Source organism: Amia ocellicauda, chromosome 4 (assembly GCF_036373705.1).
Source record: "Amia ocellicauda isolate fAmiCal2 chromosome 4, fAmiCal2.hap1, whole genome shotgun sequence".
Classification (NCBI taxonomy): domain Eukaryota; kingdom Metazoa; phylum Chordata; class Actinopteri; order Amiiformes; family Amiidae; genus Amia; species Amia ocellicauda.
Window position 1 is genome coordinate 670691 of NC_089853.1, and position 18063 is coordinate 688753.

Below are 18063 nucleotides of genomic sequence, written 5' to 3' on the forward strand. Positions count from 1 at the left end.
AGCCACAAACTTCAACAGCTGCTCTACGCTGTGTGATCCAGCCACACATACCCTGGAATCGAAGCCCGGACAGAAGGCTTTTTCACCAGCAAAGTGAGAGGACACTCATGAAAGGATGACAAATTAACCTGAACAAATTATTTGTAATCGTCAGCCTCACCTGTTCTGGCCGTGGTGCTTGGGGGTGGGGTAGGGGTGGTGCTGAACTGGAAGGTGGTAGTTGGCTCTGCGGTGGTGGTGGTGACACAGGGGCGCACCTCTCTGTTGATTGTGCCATTGGCGCCACAGATGGCCGACATGCAGCCCCCGATGCCGTCCGTGGTGCTGTAGATCACGGCACTCACTGGGTACTCCTGGCCCTGGTACACACACTGGCACTCTGCAGGTAGCGGGAGACAGCACAGTGCATAGGTCAGGCAGGACCAGAGCAGCAGCTCACTCCCCCTGTGCCGCCTGCCACTGACCTTTCACCTTTTATTAGACCGGCTTCACACAACCAGCTCCATTTCAAAGGCCTTTAAAGCCATTTTGATGTTTGCATGTTAGAGCATTTGATAACATACAGAGAATTGTTTTAATATATTATGTTTTGCATTGAAAACAGTCTGACCAGCCTAAGAACTGCACAGTGAGAGCAAATTTGTCTATAAAAGATGTGAATTACCAGCTTACCATTGGCTTCATGGACACAGGCAATCCCCTTCATTGAGCAAAGGCTGGGAAGGATCAGAGACAATAAATATTTAATTTTCTGGTACATTACAATAAATCACTTACTATTGACAAGAGCAGTGGATTTGATTTTTAACAGCAGTCGCTTTCTGTCCTGAGTTTCTCGGCTCGTACACTTGTCAGTGCTTTATCACAGTGTTGAACACTCTGTCGCTCTCACCAGGACTCGCAGTTCTTGGTGGACGGCACCTTCTCTCCATTGCCATAGCGTTTCCCATTGGCATCGAAGCAGCCGCACTGCCTCCTGGCCACACAGCGCATGGCGTCCTCGTCGAAGAAGGGCTTCTTGGGAGGACACTTGGGGTAGCAGCCTGTCAGGCACAGAGAGAAGGGGGAGGCTCTCAGAGGGTGTGATAGGCTGACGGGGTATTGGGTCTAAGCTCTTGCTCTGTAATGGCTGATGCTTCCTTTGATGTTCACCCCACAGAGGTTCTGAAACCGAACTCCTACCTTCCAGTCCTGGGATCTGATTGGAGCATTTCCCTGCGGGGTTCCGGCAGGTCTTCATGCAGGGAGATCCGCAGGGCTGGTAGTGCCACTCACACTCACCAGGAGGGTTGTAGAAATCACAGAACAGCGCTGCAGGAGGAGGAGGAGGTGGGGGGGGGTTACAGCATGTGACCTTTGCATTAAACAAATCCCTGTAGCGTTATGTTGGGTGTATTTTGATAAGAGCATTTTAGCTCTGAGCTGAAGCACTGATCTAAGGAAGACCTCTCCCCCCCAAAGTTATCAGATTTCCTTAAAGTGTGGGACTGGTTTACATCAAAGTGACAGTCGTGGGAGGATGGCACCGAGAATAGGCCAAATAGTTTGGAATCCTGCTGTGAGATGTCTGGGGAAGGGGGCCTGTAGGTAATAAAAACTCTTTGAAATGGACGAGAGCCGAAATCCCGACACAGAGCTACGAACCCGGGCCAACCGGCATTTCCAAAAGATGGCATGGATTGACATCAGTCATAAATCAACCCCACCTCCAATAGGACACTGGGGGCTGAAACCGAAATCCAATCTCACAAACTCAAGAACCAATCACCTATTGATCTGACAGGCGTATAAATGGTAGCGCACGGCCTCTCTCTCTCTCTCTCTCTCTCTCTCTCTCTCTCTCTCTCTCTCTCTCTCTCTCTCTCTCTCTCTCTCTCACCTGAACCAGCAACTCACTGCCACAGCTCAACCTGTAGCTCTGTTGCCAGAACTGGAACCAGAAACCAACTAAGTCTTTGTCGGCAACAGAAGAGTTAAACTGGGAGAAGGAGATTGAGCCGTATGAAGAATTCTTTTAAAGGACTTTATTAAATAAAGAACTTTACAGACTGCGCTGCCCGCCTGTGCCCACCTGATCAGTGGACTTTTACAGCTGGACAATTGACGACTGTATACGAAAGTGTTCAGTCATTTAAATAGCTATTGAGTCTTAAGAAACTTGACCCTTGGAACGAACAGGGCCCTGCTTTCCTCAAAGACTTTGTCTTCAAGTAACTACGGTGGAACCCTGCTTACAAAGAAGATTTTGTGCACAACCTTGGAGCCTTCAAACCAGTGGAAAATCTGTTTGGAAAAGACTCTGTTTCACGAAACCCCAACTTCCAGGTGCATCTTGGACAAAGCCGAACCGGACTGCCTTTGTTCCAAACCACACGGACCTCGTGCCGTGTGCTGTTATCTGAGCCTGAAGCCAGAGAGGCCTCTCTGCGACGAAGTTCAGATAAGTTTAACAGTTTGGAGTTCATCATTCATGACATTTGAGAAATCAATTAGAAATGTTAATCTGTGATTCATAACTCTAGAATGTGTAATATCATTAAGTTTTCTTAAATATAAATGTGTGTTGCATTAAACTGTTTTGTTGATAATTTTAGAAATAAAATCTGTCAACGCCGAGAAATATCTTCTCATTCCTGTTCAACTGTTTAGTCTGAAATTGACACACGTTAATAGACATTAGATTATTGGTGGCCCTGCCTATCCTTAATCATTGAATAATAATCAGTTAAAGGAAATTGTGGTAACAAGTAATAATAGGATCTTTCTCGGCACCTAAACGTAAATGAGACTGATATATATATAACGAGAAGTTACCTGACATAAATACTAACCTGCGTAGTTATTTGATGTCCGACTAAATACTAATGAGAGACTCACCTTCGTCTTACTAAGCAGTATTGTAGTCAATGTGTTTATAACCTTTTTTTGTTTAACGATTTGTGTGATATCATATGCAATCCCATGGTCTTTGATTTGGTCATGGAAGTGATTTGTCTTTGATTTGTTGATCTAGAGTTGAATTTTAATTAGTTTTTCCCTTTTGTATAATTAGTGTAGTGCTACATTTAGTCTTTGTTTTTGAATACATTTGACAATTTATATCTTTGGAGTTGGTGTCTGCGTCCAATTATTACAGAAATTGAGCTCTACAAGATTCCAGGATTCGTCATAAGGTGATACTATAAATTCACTACTTTAACTGAAATTTATAAGTGTACCTTACGCTACATCCCTTTGCATAGTTTAGTTTATGTATATTCTTAGATAAGACCCTCCTCGGCCTCTGAACTCACGGCAGATCTCAGGTGTTCTCCAGGCCACACAGACGGCCGCTGCGTTGCAGGCGGCAGCGTAGGCAGCCACGGCCGTACAGAAACACTCGCAGTCTCCCCCGCTGTCACAGGCACATGAGTCGTGCACACAGGCGTCATAATATGGAGTGGGGTCCACCTGCACATGACAGCAAGAAGACTCACTTAACTCTCCCCTGCACCTCCTGCCGCCATGCCCTCTCTCTGGCAGCCCGTGATCAAATCCCCAGATCTCCACAGCCTGGCCTCTGTGTGTTTCCCAATCAGTCAATCTTAATTTAATTGTTTGACCCATCAGACACAGAGGAGGAGAGGATGACAATGACTGCTTATGCAGGAAAGAAATCTGTGAGGTTTCAGGGCCTAGTGGCTGCCTCCCCTCCAGGCCTGCCTTGGGTCGGCTGTGGCTGCACAATGTACCTGGGAGTGGCAGGCTGAGAACACTGGGCTCTTGATGATGCTGCACTGCTTCTCGGCCCAAGACTGCCTGTAGGGGTTGGAGCTGCAGGGGTCTTTCCCCAGCGTGTCGTCTGGGCAGCTGGTGGACACTTTCCAGCTGTTCCCGAACTCCTGCGCGCTGACCACCACCTTCTGGCTCCGCGTGCTGAACTCATTGTTACCCTTGCCATCGTAGTTGCCACACAGACCGCAGACCTTACCCTGGAGAGAGAAAAGGGGAGATACATTACCTTACTGTTTTCTGTCACTCTGTACTTGATGTTAATCTCAGACCTGGAGCTGCATGTTTAAATACAACAGCAACAGCAATTATATCTAAATTAATTATGAGGTCTTCTCTCCTTTTCCTGAGCTGTAGAACCAGTCCTTCACACTGCTGTACTGATCTTTACAGAGTTATTTACACTGCTGTACTGATCTTTACAGTTATATACACTGCTGTACTGATATTTACAGACACTTATTTACACTACCGTACTCATCTTTACAATTTACACTGCTGTGCTGATCTTTACAGTTCTTTACACTGCTGTACTGACCTTTACAGTTATTTACACTGCTGTATTGATCGTTACAGTTCTTTACACTGCTGTACTGATCTTTACAGAAACTTATTTACACTGCTGTACTGAACTTTACAGACACTTATTTACACTACTGTACTCATCTTTACAATTTATAATGCTGTACAGATCTTTATAGTTATTTATACGGCTGTACTGATTTTTACAGTTATTTACACTGCTGTGCTGATCTTTACAGTTATTCACACTGCTGTACTCAGGTATAGAGACAGTTCTCTCCCCCTGTACTATCCACAGTGACAGTCCCCCCCCTGTGTTGGGGCTCCAGCGGGGCTGTTTACCCTGAAGGAGGGGTTGAGCTTGATGGACAGGCTGGTCTTCTTGTCCCACATGAGGATCAGGCCATTGCTGGCCTCCACCACCAGGTAGATGCCCATGTGTCTGATGCTGTAGGGCACATCCACGCCTGCCTCCCTGCGCACCGCCTCGTAGCGCCCCTCCGACAGGCGCAGCTCAGTTTGCTGCAGGGAGAGAATGTGAAGCAAAGCGTCACTCAATGCACCTGCAGACCACACACCCGGGAGTCTGTGAGAGTGACAATAACTGACAGAAACACGGCTTCCTCACCCCCAGGAAGAGCTTGATGGCCTTGGAGCAGGTGGTGCCTGTGGTGCCACAGGGGATATTCTCAGTGATCACTCTGAAGGAGCCACTGTCCGGGTCGCTGCTGCAGTAGTCCTGCACACAGGGAGGCAGGGGAGGAGAGGAGAGGAGGTGAGAAACACAGCCGCCTCTTGCTGGGCAGTGTCTGGGCAGCTGCACACACTTGCAGGCTTCAGATATGAAGATTTTTGTGCCACTGGGCTTTTACAAGAAGACCTTTGTAAGTTAGTGTTTGTACCGTGCAGGTCATCTTGGATAAAGACACCTGTTAAGTTATTTAATGATTATAAAAATATAATATGATTATATTCCTGTCTTTCAGAGACCCGGCTGTGGAATTGAAGGAAGTTTTAATTTACAAAGATACAGGCCCAGTCAGCAGCAGCTGAGCTCATCTCCTCGCCCCATCCGCTGGGTACCTGACTGAGGGTGTATTCACAGTCCCCATCGAAGCTGAACCTCTTCCCATCAAAGCTGATGAAGTGCCCGTCTCCGTAGATGGCACAGGAGCCCTGGCACTGCGTCTCTGTGCACTGCCACTTCCTGTCACTGCAGGTGCTGGAAGGAGAGAGTGGAGTCACAACTGGCCATGATCAGAGCCATGGCAATGGAGACTGGAGATGCTCTGAGAACAGCACCTTGCTCTGGTTTTAGGTCACACAGACATTTTGTGGCAGAAGGGGCTGGATACCCATGAAGACTTGTTGTTTGATCCCCATTTGCAAAGGCCTCAGAGGACAGTTGGCAGCTCACAGCTCAGCAGCATGGGGAAAAGGCCGCTTCACAGCTGTCCAACAGCACAGGTTTATGGTTAAGAACCTACCAGGTGTTGCAGCCGACCTGGATCTTGTCCCCGGGCTTGTAGTCCATCCTGTTGTGGACGCAGGGACACAGGGAGGCGGAGACACAGCGTCCGCGCCCATTGGACACCAGGCCCTCTGGACACACACAGCCCGAGACACACTGGCTGCTGAACTGTAGGGGCACAGGACAGGGTTAGCCCACTGGCTGGCTGGCTGGAGGTGTGGCACCACACAGAGACACGAGGAGAGGCGTGTACAGGCAGGGCAGTGTGTGTACAGGGTGACAGTGAAGTATGTGTATAGGGTGACAGTGAAGTATGTGTACATGGTGACAGAGCAGTGTGTGTACAGGGTGACAGTGTGAACTCACACAGTCGGTGTCTAGAGTCTGGCAGCTCTTCTGGCACTCGGACCCAGGGGAGCCTGGCTGCACCTTGGAGCAGTCCAGGAAGGACATGGGCTTCTTACACACTGCAGGACAGAGGGCAGGGTCAGAGGCTCCTCATTTTCTATCCACTTCTACCAGCTGGTTTACCTTTCTGTCGCCCAGAATAAAACCTTAGAGCTGTGTTTACATTAAGTGCTATTAAGTTTATAGGCTCCCTTCATGGGATTCTATCACGTAAATGTGCTACTTGCTAAACAGTCTTTACATGACCATGATACAGTTGATACTTGTCAGTTTGTGAAAAACAGAAACAAACCATAACACTGACCTGGTTCTCTAGGTACGTTCCCAACACACTGCAGACTTCCTCTTTTGCACATGCTGAAACAAGTAGTAAATATAGATTAAACTCTAGTGTTTCCAACTCTTTGTCCATGAAGGATCTGTAGTATCCATTAAAACCTACGGGACAGAGAGTCGCTGACACTTTGCCTCAGCATGACTGTCAGACACTTACCAGGGCGTGCCGTTCCTGGTGATCGTCTCCCCGGCTGGCACCACCACCCCCTCACTGTAGCACGGGCACTGGCTGAGCGGGACGCACTTGGCCTCCTCGTCCATGTATGTCCCCTTGGCACAGCCACAGCCATCCACAGGCACAAACTGGACCTGGCAGGTGTGGTCCGGCTCGCTGAGGGATCGGCAGGTGCGCTGGCAGGTGGTCATGCTGTACCCATAGACCAGGGTCTTGGGGCAACTGCTGGAGTATTTGGCTGAGGGGTGGGAGAAGCAGGGTTTCAGCACGAACACCTTCAGTTCACTGTCCCTGAAACCCCACAAGCTTCTGACAGCTGAAGACACCTACTGCAGATACTGGATCTCCAGCCGTCCAGTGTGATGCCCTTCGCAGCGCAGGCGTGGACATAGGAGGAGACGACAGCGCACATGCAGTCCTCGCTCTTTTCACAGTTGCAGCTGTCATACAGGCAGTTCTGGGGAGAGCACAGAGAGGCGTGAGCGGCCAGGGTGGATTTGTGTCTCTCAGTGAATAACAAGTGAATGTATGTGCTGCCACAGGCAGACGCTCCAATACCGCTTCGTAGGCCGGAGGCGGGATGGTGGCGTGGCAGCCAGCGAAGGGCCCGGTGGGGCTGGACAGCAGGGAGCACCAGTGCTTGGCAAATTGCTCTGTGACAGGAGAGAGAGAAGCTGAGTGAGAGACATCGGCACACGGAGAGAAAGATCACCGGGCCTGCTGACAGATGCCCTGCTGAGCCACAGCAAAGCTTTGGTGCTGGAGGAACCTCTGGTGTAGATTTTAACCACTGAGACAATAGGGACTCATTTATTATCCTGTCTGACCACTGAGGCCAGTGTTTGTGATGCAGCACTGGCAGCGGATGGCTCCGTCAGCAGGGCAGTTGAATCTTGGCTGCCCTTGGCTGCCATACAGAAGGGCACAAGGCAGGAGGTTCGAGCCCCAGTGCAGAGCTGCAGAGGGATCTCTCACCATTCTCCGCACTGAGACTGCAGGGGTTCTGCAGGCTGTCTGTCACATCTGGGCAGCTGGCTCTGCTCTTCCAGGTGTTGGCGAAGGCTGCAGCCGTTCCCTCCACTACCCCCCCCTGGGCCTTGAAATCGTCAGTCTGGACGTCATTGAAATCCCCACAGAGACCTGGGACACACGGCACAGAGACACTGTCAGGGGCTGAGGGGGGAGAAGAGAGAGGGAGGGAGAGACAGAGAGGGACAGTTGTGGGATGGAGGGGAGGGAGTGGTGATATGGGGATAAGTAACAGAAAAGAGGGAGAAATTAAAGAGAAGGAGGAAGTGGGAATGGAGAGAAAGAAGAAGAGAGAAATGGGATGAAAAGAAGGAGGAAGGGACAGTGTTGTCAACAGTAGGCAAAGGGTGCCTGAACTCGGGGTGTCTGTTCAGCCTGCATCAGAGGAGAGGAGCTGCTCACCGCAGGTGTGGCCCTTGTACACTGGGTCTGCCGTCACGTACAGCTGCATGAGTGGAGACAGCTGGACCTGCAGCTGCAGCCCGAACGAGGTGTGGACCACCGTGTAGAAGGAGGATGGGCTGAAGATGGTGAAGTTATCTGAGGGGAGCACAGACAGACAGAAAGATCAGCACACTGACAGACTGGAGAGGTTCACACATGTCCTGAGTAGGAACATCAGTGCTAATGAGCCACAGCCATCTTCACAGTACAGTGCATTCCAGTGGCTGCTGTGGCTCCACTGCTTTTGTACACATCTAAGGATGCAAATCTATGTAAATGGAAGCAGGTGTGTAAAGCATTAATTCATTGCTTGCTGCTTCCCTCTCATTTAAAACAGTCGTGGAAACCAAGCAGCAGATCATTTGGAGCTGGAAAGTGAAGAACACTTTTCTACACAAAGCTTTCATGTCTCTCCTGGAATGACTTGCAATATATTTATTTATTTTGAGTAATCTGGTGTTTTCTCTTGTTTTAGTTTTTTAAAGGACGGTTTTATATGTTGGACTCTTACCGGTAGTGAGGGGGAGCTGGGAGAGGAGCCCGTTGATGAACACATTCCCATAGGAGTTCACCAGCAGCACCTGCAGAGAGGAGACAATAAATTGAGCGTGAGCCCATGGCCCCCCAGCCCGCTCCTTGTTGGGCCCCTGGAGGCCACACTTGGGTCTTTGGCAGCAGCAGCCAGTGTCATTATTATATGGATCGCATTGCAAGTTCACTGTCCAGGAGCTGAACAGGGAGCAGAGTATCGCTGCAGGAGGTCAGTGACCTCTGTGCCAGAACACGCCCCCCACTGCGAGAACCTGGAGCCCCAGCGCTGCTGCCAGTAAAATGAGCAAATCATATGTTTTCAATTAGTTTTTAGGTATGATGAACTGGCCGCTCCGCATTACTGACCGTGGCCACAGGAGGATGGACACAACCTACCGTCCTCCTGCCCTTGATGGACAGGGTGACCGACTTCAGGCAGGTCTCTGTCTCCGTCAGCCCACAGCGCAGAATCTCCACCGCCACAGTGAACTGGCTGCTATGGCAGTCCTGGAAAACAGCCCAGAGAAACGGTTTAATTATGGAGACAGAATGAGTGGAGGGAGGGAGAGAGAAGGAGAAAGATGGAGAGGGATGGAGAGGGAGGGAGTCACAATTTAAGGCTCCATTACACTGAGTGTTGTGTAACAGCTTGACTCTAACTGCATTTCATCTGAGACCAAGCTCAGGGATCCATCACAGTCCCTGATCACCTTGGAGAGGACGTAGGAGCAGTCTCCATGGAAGGGGAAGCGTTTCCCATCATAGGAGGTGATGTGGGAGCCTCCCTCTACAGAGCAGGTCCCCGGGCAGTCCAGCTCTTGGCAGCTCCACTGGCCTCCAGCGCAGGTGCTGCACAGACAGACGGACAGATGGACAGACAGTCAGGTCCTGGGCAGCGGTCAGACATGGCTCTGTGTGAGCTGTGCAGCAGGGAGGCGCGGTGTGTGTCGGGCCGTACCAGATGCGGCAGGCGCTGGAGTGGGACTGGCCCGGGGAGAAAGCCATGCCATTGTGGGAGCAGGGGCACTGCAGCAGCGGCACGCAGCCCTTATCGGTGATGTCGTCCAGCACAGTGCCTGTCAGAGAGGAGACGGGCAGCAGTGAGTCCCTGTTGAGCACTAATAATATCTGCTGCAGATGAGGTTTAAAGTGATCCACCGCTAAGTATCAATATGTTGTGCATGAGAGAGAGAGTGTATGTGTGTGAGAGACAGATTGTTTGTGTACCTGGGGGGCAGAAGCAGCCACTGCGGCACTCCTTGGTGCAGATGTGTGCGGCGCTGGGGTTGGAGCAGGTGGCCGGGCAGGAGCTGCCACACTCTTTGTACAGCTGGTTCTGAGGACACTTCCTCTCTGTGGAGACAGTCGAGCCGAGGGGGGGCTGAGTGGACAGGCTTGCAGATACAGCTGACATCTGGCACTGAATGAGGCTGGTCTGTCACTGACTGTGTAACGGCTTTACAGTTACAGTAGATGTGTTTTGCTCTGGAATAGAAGACAGACTCACGGCAGAAGTCGGGAGTTCTCCAGTTCTCGGGCTGTCCCCCAGCGTGGGCGCACTGCCGGGAGTACTCGGCCATGGTGCTGCACAGGCACTGGACGTGGCTCTCCTGCGCACACTCACACATGTCCTGCTCGCAGGCCTGCGCAAACGCAGCCACAGACACCAGTCCTGCGCAGGAGACGAAGGCTGGGCTGGACAGCACCTGCTCACAGACAACTCTCTGCAAACACACAAGAGACACACAGACGCACACACACAGAAACACTGTCACAGGTAGGCAGCTCAGTAGGTCAGCTGGCTCCCCTGCAGCCACACTGCAGTGTCTGAGGCAGGGCAGTCAGTCAGCCCTACAGGGACTCGGGCTCTCCACCACCAGAATCAAACACACTCCAATGACACAGGAACCACAGGAGAGGATTGAAGTCATGCAATGTAGCGGAAACACCAGGACTGACTTCCTCTAATCTCCTAACAACACACACACACACACACACACACACAGGGACCAGCTCACCGCCTCAGCACAGTCGTCCTTCTTGGGGACAGGAGCCGGGTCTTCACAGAGCTCTGTTGGCCCGTCCAGTTTCTGCAGGTTACCGAACTGCAGGGGGCTGACCGTCACACCTGGACACACAGAGCTGAGGTCACTGTGCTGAAACAGCAGGTAACCAGAGAGAGACAGAGAGACAGAGCGTGTGTCTTCACATGGGCCTGTGTTTGGCTTCTGTCCACCCACCGGTGTCGGTGACTCTGTCGTTGTCCTGGATGCCATTGAAGTCTCCACACAGCCCGCAGGTCTGGTTCATGTACTTGTCATCAATCTCCACCTGCAGTTCAGAATGGGAAAAACAAGACATTTTTGAGAAAAAGCATTTGTGGTAAAACCTTAGCATATCCTTCACTATTGACTTAATGTCAAACTTGCATTTTAAAACACAAAGTTCACGTTAATCAGAGGCTGAGATTAAAGCAGCTGGAGTCAGAGCTGGTAAAGGAGAGGGGAAGCAGAGAGCTGGGTTTGTGCCTGACGGGACTCTGACAGTGCAGCGTGGGACAGACAGGATTCTGACAGTGCAGTGTGGGTCAGACGAGACTCTGACAAGACCCTGATGTGACTCTGCGTACCGAGAGAGAGTTGTCATCCTTCCACTGCAGCTCCAGCCCCAACCTGGCGGTGACCTTCAGGGTATCTCCACTCTTCTCAACTAGAATCCCAGCCTGGATAAACGGCAGCAGCACCCTGACACACACAGAGATACAGGTCAGAACCACACAGACACACACAGGGGTACAGGTCAGAACCACACAGACACACACTGTATCATGAGGTATTGTGATCAAACATACATTTGAATAAGGAATATACATGAAGAAATATATTTGTTTAATTAATATATTCACCAATACAAGAATCTGCATCTGTATTTTGTAACAATGGGGAAAATCCCTGATGTCTTCCACGATACATCTGTGTGTGTGTTTCAAAATAATATAAAGTATTATATACTCAGCCAAAAAAGAAATGTCCCTTTTTCAGGATATTGTATTTTAAAGATAATTTTGTAAAAATCCAAATAACTTTACAGATCTTTATTGTAAAGGGTTTAAACAATGTTTTCCATGCTTGTTCTATTAACCATAAACAATTAATGAACATGCACCTGTGGAACGGTCGTTAAGACAGACGGTAAGCAATTAAGGTCACAGTTATAAAAACTTAGGACACTAAAGAGACCTTTCTACTGACTCTAGAAAAACACCAAAAGAAAGATGCCCAGGGTCCCTGCTCATCTGCGTGAATGTGCCTTAGGCATGCTGCAAGAAGACATGAGCACTGCAGATGTGGCCAGGGCAATAAATTGCAATGTCCGTACTGTGAGACGCCAAAGACAGCGCTACAGGGAGACAGGAAGGACAGCTGATCGTCCTCGCAGTGGCAGACCACGTGTAATAACATCTGCACAGGATCGGTACATCCGAATATCACACCTGTGGGACAGGTACAGGATGCAACAACAACTGGCTGAACTGAGGGGTTGTAGTCCTGTTGTAAGGCAGGTCCTTACCAGACATCACCGGCAACAACGTCGCCTATGGGCACAAACCCACCTTCGTGTAGGACAGGAATGTCAGTGTTATGCCATGGCCAGCGAAGAGCCCGGATCTCAATCTCATTGAGCACGTCTGGGACCTGTTGGATTGGAGGGTGAGGGCTAGGGCCATTCCCCCCAGAAATGTCCGGGAACTTGCAAGTGCATTGGTGGAAAAGTGGGGTAACATCTCACAACAAGAACTGGCAAATCTGGTGCAGTCCATGAGCAGGAGATGCTGCAGTACTTAATGCAGATGGTGGCCACACCAGATACTGACTTACTTTTGATTTTGACCCCCTTTGTTCAGGGACACATTATTCAATATCTGTTAGTCACATGTCTGTGAAACATAAGAACATAAAAACATAAGAAAGTTTACAAACAAGAGGAGGCCATTCAACCCATCATTCTTATTTGGTGTCCATTATAATCAGAGTGATCCTAGGATCCTATCCAGTCTATTTTGATATGTTCGCAAATTTTCAGCTTCAGCCACATCGCTGGGGAGTTTGTTCCAGATTGTGACGCCTCTCTGTGTGAAGAAGTGTCTCCTGTTTTCTGTTTTGAATGCCTTGAAGCCCAATTTCCATTTGTGTCCCGGGTGCGTGTGTCCCTGCTGATCTGGAAAAGCTCCTCTGGTTTGATGTGGTCGATGCCTTTCATGATTTTGAAGACTTGGATCAAGTCCCCACGTAGTCTCCTCTGTTCCAGGGTGAAAAGGTTCAGTTCCTCAGTCTCTCAGTAGGACATTCCCTTCAGACCTGGAATAAGCCAGCTTGCTCTCCTCTGAACTGCCTCTAGAGCAGCGATATCTTTCTTGAAGTGTGGATCCCAGAACTGTCCACAGTATCCAGATGAGCTCTAACTAGTGCATTGTACAGTCTGAACATCACTGCCCTTGTTCTCAATTCTACACTTTTGACAATATACCATAACATTCGGTGTGCCTTTTTTATTGCTTCCCCACATTGTTTGGATGGAGAAAGTGAGGAGTCCACATAGACTCCTAGGTCTTTCTCATGCAATACTTCATCTAGTTCTATTCCTCCCATAGTGTAATTATAGTGGACATTTTTGTTACCTGCATGTAATACCTTGCACTTGTCCAAATTGAATTTCATTTGCCAGGTGTCGCCCACAACTGAATATTATCTAAGTCCCTTTGAATAGCCTGTGCTGCTGAGATTGTATCTGCTGAGCCACCTATTTTAGTATCATCTGCAAATTTGACAAGTTTTCTAACTATCCCAGAGTCCAGATCACTAATATAGATTAGAAAAAGCAAAGGCCCTAGTACTGATCCCTGTGGAACTCCACTAACAACCTCCCTCCAGTTAGAAGCGACTCCTCTAATCGACACCATCTGTTTCCTATACATCAACCAGTTAATAATCCATCTACTTACATTACCCTGAATGCCTACAGCTCCCAATTTGAGGATCAGTCTTTGGTGTGGAACCTTATCAAAAGCTTTTTGAAAATCTAAGTATATCATATCATATGCTTTCACATCTACAGCTGCAGTTGCATGTTCGAAAAACTCCAATAAATCAGTAAGACGTGATCTGCCTCGTCTAAACCCATGTTGACTATCTCCAAGAATATGGTTTTCATTGAGATGCTCCTCTACTTTCTGTCTAATAATTTTTTCCAACATTTTACAGGTGATGCAGGTGAGACTGATTGGTCTGTAATTTCCTGGCTCAGTTTTGTCCCCTTTCTTGTGGATTGGTTTGACATTTGCTGTCTTCCAGTCATTTGGCACATCCCCTGTTCTACGTGTCATTTGGAATACTTGAGTTAGCGGCCTATAAATAATAAGTATAAGTACTGTTGGAAATATCCCATCTAGCCCAGGTGATTTGTTTGTTTTTAATGCTGCTAGTCCTTTTAGTACCTCCTCATTTATCCTGATCTCTCTTAGGGTTTGACTGGACTGATTGTTAACCTGTGGGATGTCATCAGTTTTTTCTTTTGTAATAACCTCTGTGAAATACTCATTTAGAACATTTGCCACATTTTGTTCGTTTTCCAAGATACTTCCATTTTTGCCCTTTATCTGTTTCACTTCCTCCTTTATTGACCTCTTGCTGTTGTAATACTGAAAAAAGCTCTTTGCATTAGTTTTAGCTCCAAGAGCTACATTTCTTTCTTTTTCCCTCTTTGCTTTACTGATACCTTTCTTAAGGTCTCCTTGCAGCTCAACATATTCTATGTATTTTGTTTAGTCTCCATCCCTTTTGTATGCGCTATACAACATTTTATTTCTCTTGATATTTTTTTGCATACCTCTATTCAACCATTTTGGCCAGTGTTTTTGGTCCTCAATTTGCTAAGTTTTGGTACAAATTTGTCCTGAGCCTCAAGTAGTATATTCTTAAAATATACCCATCCATTTTCAACTGACTCTGTATCCAATGTGCTCCAGTCTACCTCTTCTAAGTGCCTCTTCATACCTTCAAGGTTTGCTTTTCTAAAATTGTAGAGCATTGTTTTACTTGGTCCTTGTTTTTTGAAAGAATGCCTCAAAGCTAACCATATTGTGATCACAATTTGCCATTGGTTCTCTAACTACTGTCCCTCTGACTCTATCTTGGTCATTTGAAAAGATCAAGTCAATACATGCACTCTCCCTGGTTGGTTCCCTGACAAATTGAGTTAGAAATCAGTCATTTACCATCTCAACCATTTCTATTTCTGCTTCTGTAGTCCCCACTGGGCTTTCCCAGTCTATGTTTGGGAAATTTAAGTCCCCCATTATAATAGCCACATCCTTGCTACATGCAAGTGTCCTGATTACACTGTACAATGCAACATCTTGCTGAGTATCTGAGTTGGGTGGTCTGTAACACACTCCTACCACTAATCCGCCGGATCTCTTGTTCAAAAGTTGAACCCACAAAGATTCTGTTCTGTTACTGGGATCTAATTTGAGTTCTTCTGCCTCAATGTCATTTCTGACATATAATGCTACCCCACCCCCTCTTCGATTTTGCCTGTCTCTCCTAAACTGTGTGTACCCTTTCAACTTGTATTCATCCCCATCATTTTCTGTAAGCCATGTTTCCATCACGCCTACAACATCATAGTCACCCACCAGCACTGTGGCTTCTAGGTCTAACATCTTGTTCCTGATACTCCTGGCATTGAGGTACAAACATTTCAGGACTTTCCTACTAGCAGTTTCCCTTGGTTTTCTTTCCTTAGAGGAACATCTCCCATTGTCAGAGCTCCCTGCTCCCCTGGTCCCTAGTTTAAAAGATTCTCAATTTCACTGCACATACGCTCTCCCAATGCATGTTTGTACAGGTCCCATCTATCCCAGAAGAAAGAGCAATGCTCCATAAACCTAAAACCCTCTTCCCTACACCAGGATTTCAACCACGTTACACTTTCTAATCTCAGCCTGTCTCCCTGGCCTGGCACGTGGTACCGGAAGTATTTCAGAGAAAACTACCGTGGACGTTCTGCTCTTTAGTTTCTTTCCTAACTCTTTAAATCTGTCCTACCTTTTCCTATGTAATTGGTTCCAATGTGGACCATAACCACTTGTTCAGTTCATGTCTTAGTTGTTTAATCTTTTTATGTTCATGCAAACATTTACACATGTTAAGTTTGCTGAAAATAAAAGCAGTTGAAAGTCAGGGGATGTTTCTTTTTATGCTGAGTATATAATAATAAAGTGTGTAACAGAGTGTAACAGAGTGTGTGCAGAGCAGCGCGGTGTTTGTGTGGGAGACTCACGCCTGCCCGTTGACCAGGACGCCGTCCTGGCGCAGCCTCAGCACGGTGCCGTCCAGCTTGGCGGTGACGAGGTGGATGACGGCGGCGCTGCGGCGCAGCTGGATGTTGAAGTCCTCATAGGCGGCGCGGCAGTGGGAGGCCAGCACGTAGTTACAGGAGCCTGGTAACTGGAACAGCTCCCCGTCAAACATGCGGTAGTGCTGCGCCCCCCAGGTACTGCACATGCGCTGCGGACGAGCTGCACAAACACACACACACACAGGTCACACACCTGGGCTGGGTCTGCACTGACACACTGGACTGGTACACACACACACACACCTGGGGTGGAGTGGAGTCACTCACTCACTCAGAGAACCACGTGACTGCACTTTGCCATGCATAACTGTAGAGGACTGAACATGAACTCAGGCTGTGGTTTTCTCAGGGGTGGAACAATGTGTCCAAACCAATCGAGTTCATTCAAGACTTCATACCAACTCCTCAGAGGCCTGGACACACCCTCAGTCATCCACACTGCCCTGGGTAACATCCCAAGAGGACCCCCGGCCTCCACGCAAACCACAGCCCAGGCCCTTCACAGCTTCCCTTGGACAGTGCTCATATCATCTGTAGGGCACTGTAAGCACACTCAGCTGAGCTCCTCAGAGCCATCACTATCCACCACATCATCTCTGCAACGCCAGCATCTCATCCCAACCCACCCCTCAGGGAAGGGGCTGCAGCTGCCACTCACCCAGGACAGTGGGCAGGACCTCCACAGTGGGGATCACGGCAACATTCCTGCCCATCAAGACTGGCTCTGTAACACACAGAGACACACTGTGAGTCAGCAGACTGGTGTGGAGAATGGGACACTGACAAATTGTAAAATGTTCAGAGGTTCTCAGCAGACATGGGTCAAAATGTGACCAGTTCATTTTAGAAAAGTAAAAGGCAGGTTTAGAGATGGACAAAGGGTGAAATCCAATCATACAAACAGATTTTCCATGTGCATAATATTTGAAAATACAGTAACAGATGCCTGAGTTTTCATGGCTTTAGTGTGCTTGTGGTTTGAATCTGCTAGGCGGCCACCTTTAAGGATGGAAAGTTTAACTCCAGGCAACAGATGTTCTCACCAAATACCTGAATTACAAACCCTTCATAAACACACAGCCTTCATACTGCTTGTGCTGAGTCTAAGAAGCCCAAAGAGAAGAGCTACATACATAAATCCCCAACAAACTTTATTATAAAGGTAAAAGGTAATAAATATCCCACTAATATAAAGTAGTAAATACACACTAGTGATTACATTATAAACAAAAAGATAAAAACAGTAACGATATAAAAAAATAAATACTAATATAAGGAAATTAATAAAATAAAAATGTCCCACTTAAAGAAAAGCTAAAGATTGCAATAACAATCTAGGATGCAGGACTTTTATATTAACTGCATATTTTTCCTATGCACTTTTTTGAATATGTAATTGTATTATGTTTTGATCTGTAATTCTATACTGTATTATTGTACTTTCATATTGCTCTTTTATTCTGTAAGTTTCCCTGGGTAAGGGCGTCTGCCAAGAAATACATAATATTAATAATAAAGACATCAAAGCAATTGACATGTCCTGACTCTGCTGTCAGTTCCTGTGCAGATACAGCTGTAACTCCACCTGTAACACAGCGTGGCCACCGACTCCCTACCTGAAGTCCAGCTGAACCCAGAGGACAGACGCAGGCAAGGAAGAGGCCACTGTCTCACAGGATGCGCTCTGTTTGTCTGAAGTCGCCTCATTGTTGCGTATACTGTGATCAAGCTTTAATCTGTTCAGTCATGTGACTCAAAACACTAACAAAAACCAGCCTTGGCGAAAGGACAGTTCAGAAATAAGGAGACCCTCACTGAAAGACCCTCATTGAAAGGAATGACTCTGATCCCACCACAGAGGACTGTGGGCAGCACAGAGCGTGAAGCAGGAGGCCTGGCCCTGGGCAACTCTCAGTCTTACCTTCCTGTGCAGACGCCAGTCCAGCGCACAGCGTCC

General features: G+C 48.0%; 1 protein-coding gene across 1 annotated transcript; it reads right to left on the reverse strand.

Annotated features, from left to right (window-relative positions):
* Positions 1 to 11: 11 nt before the first annotated feature.
* LOC136747522 (mucin-5AC-like) lies at positions 12 to 16257 on the reverse strand. The gene is made up of 27 exons (XM_066700402.1): positions 16029 to 16257; positions 11317 to 11431; positions 10928 to 11018; positions 10706 to 10815; positions 10195 to 10411; positions 9915 to 10040; positions 9646 to 9763; positions 9398 to 9536; positions 9084 to 9194; positions 8668 to 8737; positions 8115 to 8252; positions 7659 to 7823; positions 7242 to 7336; positions 7014 to 7140; positions 6666 to 6921; positions 6477 to 6529; positions 6131 to 6231; positions 5781 to 5932; positions 5377 to 5515; positions 4922 to 5032; positions 4636 to 4815; positions 3732 to 3971; positions 3294 to 3450; positions 1183 to 1311; positions 893 to 1043; positions 673 to 716; positions 12 to 379 (listed from the first exon to the last, which is right to left on the reverse strand). Exons 1-27 carry the CDS (start codon positions 16250 to 16252, stop codon positions 138 to 140), a joined length of 3801 nt encoding a protein of 1266 aa, XP_066556499.1. The 5' UTR covers positions 16253 to 16257; the 3' UTR covers positions 12 to 137.
* Between the last annotated feature and the right edge of the window lie 1806 nt (positions 16258 to 18063).